At 37.4% G+C, this 12,532-nt stretch overlaps 1 protein-coding gene across 1 annotated transcript in view; it reads right to left on the bottom strand.

Moving 5' to 3' along the window:
- LOC130927226 (receptor tyrosine-protein kinase erbB-4-like) overlaps positions 1-6,512 on the bottom strand; it is a 453,841-nt gene extending 447,329 nt beyond the window's left edge. Inside the window, exon 1 of the mRNA XM_057852903.1 lies at positions 6,148-6,512. Within this exon, the coding sequence (XP_057708886.1) occupies positions 6,148-6,226 (79 nt within the window). The 5' untranslated portion in view covers positions 6,227-6,512. The remainder of the gene's footprint in view (positions 1-6,147) is intronic.
- Positions 6,513-12,532: the final 6,020 nt, after the last annotated feature.

Below are 12,532 nucleotides of genomic sequence, written 5' to 3'. Positions count from 1 at the left end.
TCTGTTCAAAAGTTGACATGCAAGACCTTTAACCCGTCATAGAGCAAGTGAATATTTCTGTTAATTTAAAAAAAAAAAAAAAAATGTTTTTTTGACTGTAAAGACTTTTAAGTATTTATAGGTCAAGTGATTTTTTTGGGTGAAAACACTTTTTTTTTTACACTATACTATCTTTTCTAAATTATTAATCATTATTGTCATTTCTAATACTTTTTGTAATTACTGTATTCTCCGTACTGTAAGGTATATCGGCGTATAAGCCGCAACTACAATGAATGGCCTATTTTAAAATGGTTTTCAAATATAGGGTGCACCGTAAGCCTGTCGCAATATGCAATAATTCCATTTATCGCGCGATAAACAAAAATGAAGGCGGTAATTTTTCCGCTGCGATTAATCGCCTCGCGTGCACGTGCGTGCGTGCGCACGTACGGCAGACGTGCTGTTAAAAGTTAGGATTCCTGGTCACCAACTCCGCAAAATGCATCTTCGTTTCAGGTCCGGCAAAAACTAGCGCCGGAGCCAATCGTTCCTATTATATCCTATTGTTAAACGTATACCGGCCGCGTCAGTGCACCGGAGTGACTGTGGACCATCTATGGCGCGCCGGTGTTGTTGACGTGTGGGCGCTCCCGTCAGGAGCGACATTTCAAGCGGGGCGGCTAGTTTTCGGCACAACGCCAGATATTTACAACGATGTCCGCCAAAACATTGTTACCGACTTGGCTGCTACGAACAACCTCGCTTTGACAACGAACAGAGGAATGAAATTAAGAGCGCTGTGCTTCAAACTCGTCCTGTTTATGAAAGTTGATTGTCATATGCTGGTGTTGTGTAGTAATGAGCAGACATGACTAACTTCAGCGGCGCTTACTAACTTTTTTAATGCACGCACACACTAGATATCATGGAATGGCAAACTAGATGTGCTACGTCCCATGCCATTGGCTACGTGAGCCCAGAGTGATTATGGGACACGTAGTCCATATATTACATCGATGAATTCTAAACTGTCATGACTGAATGGAAGTTAAGAAGGCCAAATCAATCCATACCAGTGACTATAGATAATGTGGCAAATATTGTTAATTCAGTACGTGACACAGATGGTATCGGACCACAAATAGGATGTCTTGCTCATGTAGTAAACCTAGCTGCTAAGAGAGCTGTAGCAATCAACAGTGTGCCCTGCCTCACTTTACAAACAGTAAAGATTGTTCTCAGCACTTTTATACAACATATTTTCAGATCAGTAAGAAGTAAGCACATAAATATTATGCACTAAAATGCATGTTTATATGATGGCAATTTAATTTTTGCTCATTAGCAAAAAAAAACAAAAAAAAACAACAACAACAAAAACGAAACAAAAAATATAATTGTTTTTTTTTTTTTTTTTTTTTTTTTTACAGAGCATTAAATGTATTGAATCGGATCGAAAATCGTGTCCCTCGTATCGAAAATCGTACCGAACCGTGACTTAACTGTATCGTTGCATCCGTATGGTACACCATTGCAGAAGCTATGACGGAAAAAGTTTTCATTTGCCTAAATGCTTAAGTTATTAAGTGCATTTTTTTTTTTTTTTTTTTTTTTTTTTTTTAAACACATTTTATTTATTCTGTGTGGTATCAGTATTGTTGTTTTTTACTTAAGAGGCATGGTCTATTGTTTTTAGTTGTGATTTCTTAAAAAGTATTTTGAATTTAAGAGTAAATATTTATCGCGTTTAAATGGGTGTACTTGATCTATTAATACATACTGTATTCTCACTGTGTTATTGTAAATTGGTTAAAAAAAATTGCGGGGGCGCAATAATATCGCATATCGCAATAATTTATGAGAATAATTATCGCACACTAAAATTTGTTATTGCGACAGGCCTAGCACACCGCATTATAAGGTGCAGTAGCAGTGGTGGTCGGTGTTGCGTTATACATCCACAAGATGGTGCTGCGCTACAGGGAATGTCATGCCATGATTAACCAATACTGGTCCATAAATAAGGCGCATCGGATTAAAAGGCGCACTGTCTGCCTTTGAGAAACTTGAAAGCTTTTAAGTGTGCCTTATAGTGCGGAAAATATGGTACACAAAAACAGAAATAATACAATGTTATTTAAAAACAAAATTATGTATTTTCATGTTATTTTATCTAGTACAATTTTTAATTATGCCAATGATGGTTCCAAATCAATAACCCTAATACAGCTCAATTTTACAAATAAATATAACATAGTGACAAATAAAGTTTTAAAAACGCCAGTGCTAACTTTTCCGGTGACTCAGCTTTAAATTACGAATGATATATATATATATATATATATATATATATATATATATATATATATATATATATATATATATATATATATATATATATATATTTATTTTTTTTTTTTTTTTTTTTTTTTTTTTTACATTAAATTAAGCCCTGCTCAAGAAATGCTCTGTTTACAAATATAACACGATGCTCTTTTACTCCAATAAAGCGAAGTAGTCCCACACAGTGGACATGCTTGCCGAGTGGTTTGATTTAGAGCAGCCAAAAAGTGAAAATCCTACATTGTCTAAGACTCCAAAATAGTTCTATCAGTGGCCAGTACAGAGTATAAAATCACTTTTCAGACAAAATGGTAAAACTTTACTTCGGTATACAAACCATATTCATGTCCAAGATAAAATAATTAAACACGATAATCTGCCATTAAAATATTTGCTTCATTTAAACCCATTTCCAACTCCTGTGCTCCAAATACTTCACAAAAAAAATTGCAGCACTACATTGTTGTATTGTTAAGTGATAGCACATGTAAGCACATTCTGAAGTGTGGATGAGTGCAGTGCAGTGTGAGAGTAGACCAGCAGGAGACAGAGCAGAGAGTAATCGCCTTGAAGCACTGTAAAATTGTCCAAGTGCAAGTGCGCCCTCAGGTTCCGTGGTATAGCACAGCAGCACCATATACTGTATTGCAGTGAGATGCAACAGTAAAAATAATCAGCATGAAAAATCAGTTCACTATTAGCATTTAAGGAAATCACTATAATATTAAATAGAAACATTAAGGCATCTACAAAAAAGGGACAACTAATGAAATGTCAATTCGTAACATAGTTATAGAATGTAAAAGCTAAAATGTTTCGATACAACCTAGAAGTGCAACAAATAATCAATTAATAGACCGCTGGTCACTATCAAAATAACCCCCAACTATTTTGAAAGTTTATTAATCGTTTGAGGTGTTGTTTAATCTAGAATGGTTCTAACCCTGATAATTTTAGCATCTCAGCAAAAAAGACCAGGATTTCTATAGTGCTCTATCATGAAAGAAGACTGATTGTCCTGCTGTTTAATCAACACAAAACTTGTGCGAACGTCTTCATTATGTTGCAAACAATGAGTAACATGTTAGCTTATTTTCTGATCTAAAATGTATTTCATAATCAATTTAAGTTTGTGAAATTTCTGCAGTCAAGTTCAATTTTTGATGGCAATTAAAAATGTATTTATAAAATATATACTGTAATGTCAATTGCCACCCAATATATACTTGTGTATCTGATACATACAGAAATATACAGTATATTGAGCACATAAGAAAAAAAAAATCAACGCAATTCATATTTAAACCTTTTTTTCAATGATTTCAAGTCAGTGACATATATGGAATTAAACAAGCAGCTCAATAGCACCAAATAAATAAAGAGGGAATACAACAACTTTCACATAGAATAATTATAAATAATGATTAACTCATCTAATGCCATCAACGAATGATTTGTTCATTTGTCCCTCCCAGTCAAAATGGATCGGACGCTTGTTGCTGTCAATGGCAGTTTAAGAATAAAGCTCTCTGAGCTAACTTAAACTTGGTTAAACACTCCCACTGTGTTTGAAACTTCACTCTATATATAACATAAGATAACATAATAACATACAACTAGAGACCATCTTCACTGTTGTGGACATATTATACTACATATGAATCATTCTGCCCACTTTTGTTCAGCCTCACTCCAACAAAGCACTGTCCATAGTTGTGTGTGTGTATGTGTGTGTTTTTTTTTGTTTTTGTTTTTGTTTTGTTTTGTTTTTCAACTGAATACAGTACATTAAAAACTTATTCATTTTAAATCCAATTCCAAAACTTAAAATAAGAAAGACAAGTAAATTACAGGAAGATGTGGAGCACAATAATGAGCGGATATAGTATACCCACATTGCACTGGCGCTACTAATTGAAAGAGCCCACACAAATACACACAGTCGGATGTAATGCCTACAATCCTGTATATAGGATACATGAATATTCATAAAAAGCAGCACTGTCTTGAATGGGGCCATATGGTGTGGAATCAGCAGCTATTTGCAATTCCCAGCTTCACTGTTTAGTAGCACTCTAATGAAGAGTGTGGTGCAGTGCAGGAACTCTGCGGCCACTGAGCAGCCCGTACACATGCATCCTAGCGACAAGTTTGGCTGCTAAGGTGACAAACAGTTTTAATTTAGCAAAGGACTACAGAGCCTGAGAACATGTTCCATTTCTTTTCAAGAGGATAACAATGCAAGATGAGTTGAATGAGCATACATGAACATATTAGAATACACTTCACAACTGAGCGTCTAAAAATAAAAATAAAAAGCTTATAAAAAATAACTATAATAAAACCATTTGAGCAGAGGCAAGTGTGGACATGCAATGTGCGTCTTCTCACATTGGCGACCTCTAGCTCCTTGGAAGACAGACGCTCAAACACACACGCATACTGTAACGGCGCTTCCATCTTGTTACCCTCACCGTGCCTCAAATTAACCACTGTTTGCACTAGGTTATTTGCATAATCTATTCGTTCTACATCTTCTGAGCTCTATTTAACCAGAGGTGGAACACTATGAGGTGGCCTGACTGTGGGGGGAAAAAAACACCAGCTGTATGCCAAGTGACATGCATCAAACAGATTCTGGAAAATGAGTTCATCAGGTAAATGTCAGGTTGAGAGTTATAACATTTATGACAAACAGTAACTTTGGTTATTGACTTTCCAGTTATGCAAAAGACCTAAACCTCCACAATGAGTTGGTCCATTTACCAAAAAAAAAAAATTTTTTTTTACTTTTTATTGTTCAGGCTACTGATGTTTACTATCTTGTGGCATGCATGTAGAGTAGTAGAATTAAGTGTAGCGCTGTAAAAACAAGCTTCCATCCGTGTATTTCAATCGTTATACCATATTTATAGGATGCCAAACTGTCATATTCTCGATTCTAAAAATCCAGCATATGCTGGTTTCTTTACCAGCAAAATTAGTACTAAAATATAACTCATAAAGCAGAAGCTTGCTGGATTTTTTGTGCTTTGGTACTGGTTTTGCAGGATTTTCATCCCACCGTTAGCAAAATGAAAGAAATAGATTTTTTTAAATCAAGCTATTTGTCGTTTTTTGACTAACTGGCTGCCATCGACAACGATGGAGGGAAAATCCATTTTTTACTGGGAGGACTGGATCGAGGACACGATCACGCAATGCCAGCCACCCCAGTTGGATTGGACTTGATGTCAATCACAGTCAATAGTGAATGAGTTAAAGGCTAAATGTGAAAAATCCAAAGTGCGTTTGCCGGTGCGTAAAAGAGCGCCGCTGCAGCGCTCGTCAAAGTGAGGTGCACATGGTCCCCGGGGGAGTTGCAATAAAACGAAATAGTGTAATTTCACGCTAACCCGCTTTAATATCAAGCCGTTTGCAGATTGCATAGGGACAACAGTTCATCACTGCGAGCTCATCCCTGCAGAACTTGTGATTCGTCCACATTTGGAGGAAAGGATCTGTAAAGCTGATCAGTTGAACGCATAGTGCCCTGTGATCACAAATGTAATCTTACAAGAAAACGAAACAGGGTGGCAACTTTTTTTAAAAAGATAACCTAACCACACCACGTGTTTAGTCATAAAAGGTCATTTATTTTTGTTGGTTTAAAAAAAATCAATTAAAATCTGGCAAAAAAAAAAAAGACGCGACACGCACGCAAACAAGGGAATCATGAACGCAAATAGCGAATAGTCTGCAAAAAAGTCTCCCAATCCATGCATTCCCTCCGTGCGTCACTTGGTCCCCGCCAAGCTGCGCGCTCACGTCGGCTTCACTCACCTGATTGTGAAGAGCTCGATCCAAACAAGAGGCACGTCAGGAAAAAGTCGAGGCAATACAGGACAGTCGCTTGTTTCATTGTTGCGCTTGCCAGTTATTTCCTTTAAATTCACATGTCCAACAGCGTATCCTTCTTTAAAGCAACCCAACAGGCTGGCTCGTTTATGAAGCCAAATCAACGTCACTTTAGGGACTTAAAAAGGGGGTGGGTGTAGGGCTTTCCTTGTTACTAAGTTTGTCGGACTGTGCTTTCGGGTAGACCTCTCAAAGTCCACAAGCTAAAACTGAGACTGGCTGGCTAAACAAGTTTCCAACGTGCGCACAGTACAGCTTGTCTAAACAGTATAAGGCTGTATTCATGCCATTTCTCCCCCACTGGCCACTTGCATTCAGTATGCGGCGCCACACTTGCTTTTTTCCAGACACACCTCCAAGCTCTTGAACTCCTCCCACGCACATTGTGATTGGCACAGGTGGTTGACGATGAGCTCGTGACCTACCAGACACTTTTGCATCCACTCTGCAATTGGTTGACTTAATATGACACTTCATTTCAAATTCTTACTCTGCACCTGTCACTACAACAAGGTGAAAATTAATTTTGGGAGAGAAAAAAAGACATTGAACTGTATTCCATAGGCGGAGTTTGACTTTTGGGGCAGCACAATATGTTGATGACCCCAAAACTCAGTGCCAGCAATAAAATTAACTTACAAGAATATTCATAATAAGTTGAAAATGAGCATTTTTTTTGTTTCCCATCATTCTTGAGGGGAAATCTAAAATCAGGCTGCTTAGGTTATACTTTTCGCCAAGATCGTCATCCATTGAATATAGTACGCCCACCGGTGTTGTGCCAATGTAGTTACCCCTGTCTGGGTGGAGCCACTGCACTGCACTGATTTGCTTTATTGTTGTTGTTGTTTTGGTGATGCAGTTATCGACAAGGTTTTAAAACATGGCACATCCATCAAAAAAAAAAAAAAAACTTTTTTTTTTTTCTGTAGTTTACCGTAACATACGTACTGAACGTTAAAAAAGGCAATGTTTCACTGTTTTACTCATAAGATGACCAATGACTGTTCTTACTGTAAGTCCTGTATGGAGTTTCTCCAGTTTAGTAAATCCAAAATATATAACTGTGGTTCTTTTCTAGCTTCAATTATTTGTTTAAGTCGACAACCCTCATAATTAATGCGTGTGCGCGAGCATGAGACACAATTTTTGGTGATGGTAACTACATTGGCAAGGCACCAGTGGTGGCTGTGTTGTAAAGTTAGCGTCTCTAGTGGGGAAAATTTAAACTCCACTCACCATTTTGAGGTTGGTCACTAGCGTTTCATGGTCCACATTTTCAATCCTTGGTTCTTGCTCAGTAGTACAATTACCTATATCCATCTTACCTTTTCGGTCCTCGGGTAGTCTTGGCTAAGCAAAACAAATGACCATCTAAGGTGCTAGTCACATAATCTGTTCGAAAAATAATTTTGACCCGATATAAAAACATCTTTTTTTGTTCATTTCATTCATATTTGTTTTTTGTTTCATTGCATTACAACTTTTATAGACAATATTTTACCAGAAAATTCTGAATTTTGAAATCATATACTGTACAGGAAAGTCAATTACATGCAATAACATTTTTTTGCCACGGAGGGGGGGTGCCCCCTGGGTCACCCCCTGGGTCCCCCTGAAAATCCGCTTATGCTGTATTCTGTATAGACCCTACTCACGTGACGTCACAGCCACGCCCCCGCGCCATGTTGTCCGTATACTTGTCATGTTAATGCATTAGCGCTTCGTAAATTCCTCCTATTATGGCGTGTTTTTCTGCTCGTTAACATTAATAATCAAAATGGTGAAGTTGTGTGTGGCGGTCGGTTGCAAAAACAGAGAAGATAGACGGAGAGACTTGAAGTTTTACCGTATTCCGAGAGACCCGGAGAGGAGACTGAGATTGACTGCTGCAATTCGACGAGAAAACTGGACTCCAAACGACTACCACAGATTATGTAGTAGTCATTTTATATCTGGTAAGATGCATTTAATATATATTTAGAGGGTTTTGGGCTGACAACCATAATTAAGATCATTGCTAGGCTAATCGCCGACAACATACACTCAGACGTTGTGAATGAACTACCTGAAAATATATAATTATAAGGGGATAATCAGACAGTTGTCATACAATTAATTTACAATTTCACTATTGAGGTCAAAAGCCAAAAAATAAATTCAACTAAGGACAATCTGGAGTAGTGCTATCGCACTTCGTATTTATTACGTATTATATATGTATGTAGTGAGAGTGCTATCGCTAAACCATATAAAGATTAAAAGCCCTAGCTCCATTGACAAATGACATGAAATACATTAGACTTGACAGTGGATGTTAGCAAGAACAAAAGATTTTGAATTGAAAATTTCGTAACTCACCTTTCCGAGCACACGATAGATTCCTGCCGAATTTTCGTGGACGAGGACCTGTTTCACCCAACCAGCAACGAAGTATTTTCTAAGCCTCCAAGCTCTTAAAGTTTTTCAAACTTTCGTGAGAATAGGCTGATTTTGTGTGGACAAGATAGTTGTAAATATCAGGGTAGCTAGCAGATGTCAGGCAAAGACGGAGAAGACAGCGGGTCGAAAACATCGATTTAGGCATCAAATATGGATCTGGCGAATGGATAAACTGAAGCTTTTCCACATACCGCCTTTTATGCAATGCATCCAATGAGTTTACAGCGTCAAATAACACCGGGGCTTCCATGAATTGCTCTATAACTTGCACGACTAATTGAAAACAATGAGAATAAGTCTAAAATATATGGACAATATGGCGGCCGGATACAGCGACATGTCATTCTGTGACGTTGGTGAGTAGGGTCTATAGGAGTCAGATCAGGCAGTATCAAACTGGTAGCCCAGGGACCAGATCCGGACCGCCACGTCATCTTTTGTGGCTCGCAGAAGTAAATTACATGTGACTTTGGAGAGAATTTAATTGGAAAAACATCGTATGGTTGTTTATAAGTTCTTATAAGTAAAGGAAAGAAATGATATCTACTCAACAACCGTGCTGGAGAGCATGTGGATATAAGGATGTTGGACACTTGCATATATTACATGCCAAAATATAGAATAATATTGGTAAATGATTTGGAAGGATTTGCGGAAAATAATAGGATATGGGATTCCGAAAACATTTGAGGTGGCTTATTTGGGGAACCTAACCCGGGAAATGATTCAAAAGGAGGATGAGTACCTTGTCAAGGTGTTGTTGACGGCAAGTAAAAAAGTAATCATGTGTTTTAAAGTGGACCAACCAACTGAGGAGCAGTGGATGTGCAGGGTGGAAGAGCTATGTGAAATGGAGAGAATTACGTTTAGATTAAGACTACAACAAAGTCAATTTGAAGACAAATGGAAGAAATGAAGAGACTTTAGAAAAAAAAAGAGGACACTAATTTCAAATGATAAACAAGCTTTTTGACATGTGGACTGGATTATTGAGGAGAGATTGAAGGTTGGGCCTTGATACTGTCGATTAGTGTTATATGATATTTTATTTATTTATGCATGTTTTTTTTTTTTTTGGGGGGGGGGGTGTCCTGCCTTGGTTTGTTGTTTGTCATTTCAAGACACTGGGTGTAGGTGTGTTGGGTTTTGTAAAACTGAATAAAAAACAAGTGAAAAAAAAAAATTTAATGTGACTTCATGTTTTTTGCTAAATTAAGATTTATACAAAATTTCTGTACTCCAAAAATTGGAGAATAATTGCCTTTTTTTCTCTTTTTTAACAAAATGAAGAATTAAAGAGAATATTTACTGTCTTTTCTCTCTTTTAGTTAAATCCAAAAATTATGAGTGTTTAAAATGTTCCCTTTTTGTTTAAAATTAACAAGAAATAAAGATGAAAGAAAAATATAAAGAGTGAATATTTACGTTTTTACCTTTTTTAAATAAAAAAAATCTAAATAAATTTTAAAAGAATTACTTTTTTCCCTCCATTTTTTAAAAGAGAAAAAAAAATCAGAGGGAAAAAATATGTTATTTAAGGGTTCAAGTGAAAGGATTTGGACAATTTTGAGGTCACCAATGACTCTATAACAATTCTTTGGGTTAATCGTGACAGTCCTAGTTTACCTGCAATTGACGGTGTAATATATACAATACATTTTGACTGGGAAGGATGGCAGCGATTGTTTGATCCTAGTCAAAATGGATTGGACGTCTAACACCATCAATGGCAACCAAATAAGGTAAATATTTATATGGGTTGGCCAACATAATAGCCCTCCCAAGGAAAACATAATGCTGTCCCTAAAGAAATTGTTTACCCCAAAAATTGATAGTTCTTTCCAAAATGGGGAAAAAAACTAACTTATTTTTCAAATGCAAATATATAGTTATGCTTTTTTCATTGAAAAAGATTTTGGAAAAATATTGGAAAAAAATCTGTGAATATGATAATCTGCAGCTCGTGTTCAAGTAATGTCAAATTATGTATCGTTTTATTTAATGGATCATTGAAGCTGTTTTCATGATAAGACCAATGAGCTGCTCCCTTGACCAACAGCAGTGTTAAGAAAATTTCTTTTAAAAGCATAGACTTCACTATCAGTTGACGAAACAGCTCCCACAGACATTGTCCCACGGCTTCTTGTAGTGGGCCGCCAGGCAGAGCGTCGTGGAGGAATATACTGAAACACACGCTGTGTTCTAATGACGGATTTAGGTGGAAACAAGATGAAAGCTTTAGTGCATACCACCAGACAGGACTGTCTCAAGAGGGATTTGGTCGAGGAGTCAAGGTGATTATTATATACAGTTGTGGTCAAAAGTTTACATACACTTGTGAAGAACATAATGTCATGGCTCTCTTGAGTTTCCAGTTATTTCTACAACTCTGATTTTTCTCCGATAGAGTGATTGGAATAGATACTTCTTTGTCACAAAAAACATTCATGAAGTTTGGTTCTTTTATGACTTTATTATGGGTTAACAGAAAAAGTGATCAAATCTGCTGGGTCAAAAATATACATACAGCAACACGAATTAGCAATTTCTTGTGAGTGATTATTGACTTGAACAATCATTGACTTGAACAAGTCAGGAAAGTCACTTGGAGCCATTTCAAAGCAGCTGCAGGTCCCAAGAGCAACAGTGCAAACAATTGTTTGTAAGTATAAAGTGCATGGCACTGTTTTGTCACTACCACGATCAGGAAGAAAACGCAAGCTATCACCTGCTGCTGAGAGAAAATTGGTCAGGAGGGTGAAGATTCAACCGAGAATCACCAAAAAGCAGATCTGCCAAGAATCAGAAGCTGCTGGAACACAGGTGTCAATGTCCACAGTCAAGCATGTTTTGCATCTCCATGGACTGAGAGGCTGCCGTGCAAGAAGGAAGCCCTTGCTCCAAAAGCGGCACCTTAAGGCTCGACTGAAGTTTGCTGCTGATCACATGGACAAAGATAAGACCTTCTGGAGGAAAGTTCTGTGGTCAGACGAAGCAAAAATCGAGCTGTTTGGCCACAATGCCCAGCAATATGTTTGGAAGAGAAAAGGTGAGGCCTTTAACCCCAAGTACACCATGCCTACCGTCAAGCACGGTGGTGGTAGTATTATGCTGTGGGGCTGTTTTGCTGCCAATGGAACTGGTGCTTTACAGAGAGTAAATGGGATAATGAAGAAGGAGGATTACCTTCAAATTCTTCAAGATAACCTAACGTCATCAGCCCGAAGATTGGGTCTTGGGCGCAGTTGGGTGTTCCAACAGGACAATGAACCCAAACACACATCAAAAGTGGTAATGGAATGGCTAAATCAGGCTAGAATTAAGGTTTTCGAATGGCCTTCCCAAAGTCCTGACTTAAACCCCATTGAGAACTTGTGGACAATGCTGAAGAAACAAGTCCATGTTAGAAAGCCATCAAATTTAACTGAACTGCACCAATTCTGTCAAGAAGAGTGGTCAAAGATTCAACCAGAAGCTTGCCAGAAGCTTGTGGATGGCTACCAAAAGCGCCTAATTGAAGTGAAAATGGCCAAGGGACATGTTACCAAATATTAGCGCTGCTGTATGTATATTTTTGACCCAGCAGATTTGATCACTTTTTTCTGTTCACCCATAATAAAGTCATAAAAGAACCAAACTTCATGAATGTTTTTGTGACAAAGAAGTATCTGTTCCAATCACTCTATCGGAGAAAAATCAGAGTTGTAGAAATAACTGGAAACTCAAGAGAGCCATGACATTATGTTCTTCACAAGTGTATGTAAACTTTTGACCACAACTGTACGTAAAATAGCACCATTCATGCACTTTGAAATGTTGTGGAAAAAAATTAAATGAATGGAAAAAATGTGCGTAACTTTAGCTTGAA

This window comes from Corythoichthys intestinalis, chromosome 12 (genome assembly GCF_030265065.1).
Source record: "Corythoichthys intestinalis isolate RoL2023-P3 chromosome 12, ASM3026506v1, whole genome shotgun sequence".
Taxonomy (NCBI): Eukaryota; Metazoa; Chordata; class Actinopteri; order Syngnathiformes; family Syngnathidae; genus Corythoichthys; species Corythoichthys intestinalis.
This window is presented reverse-complemented; position numbering and strand designations above follow the sequence as displayed.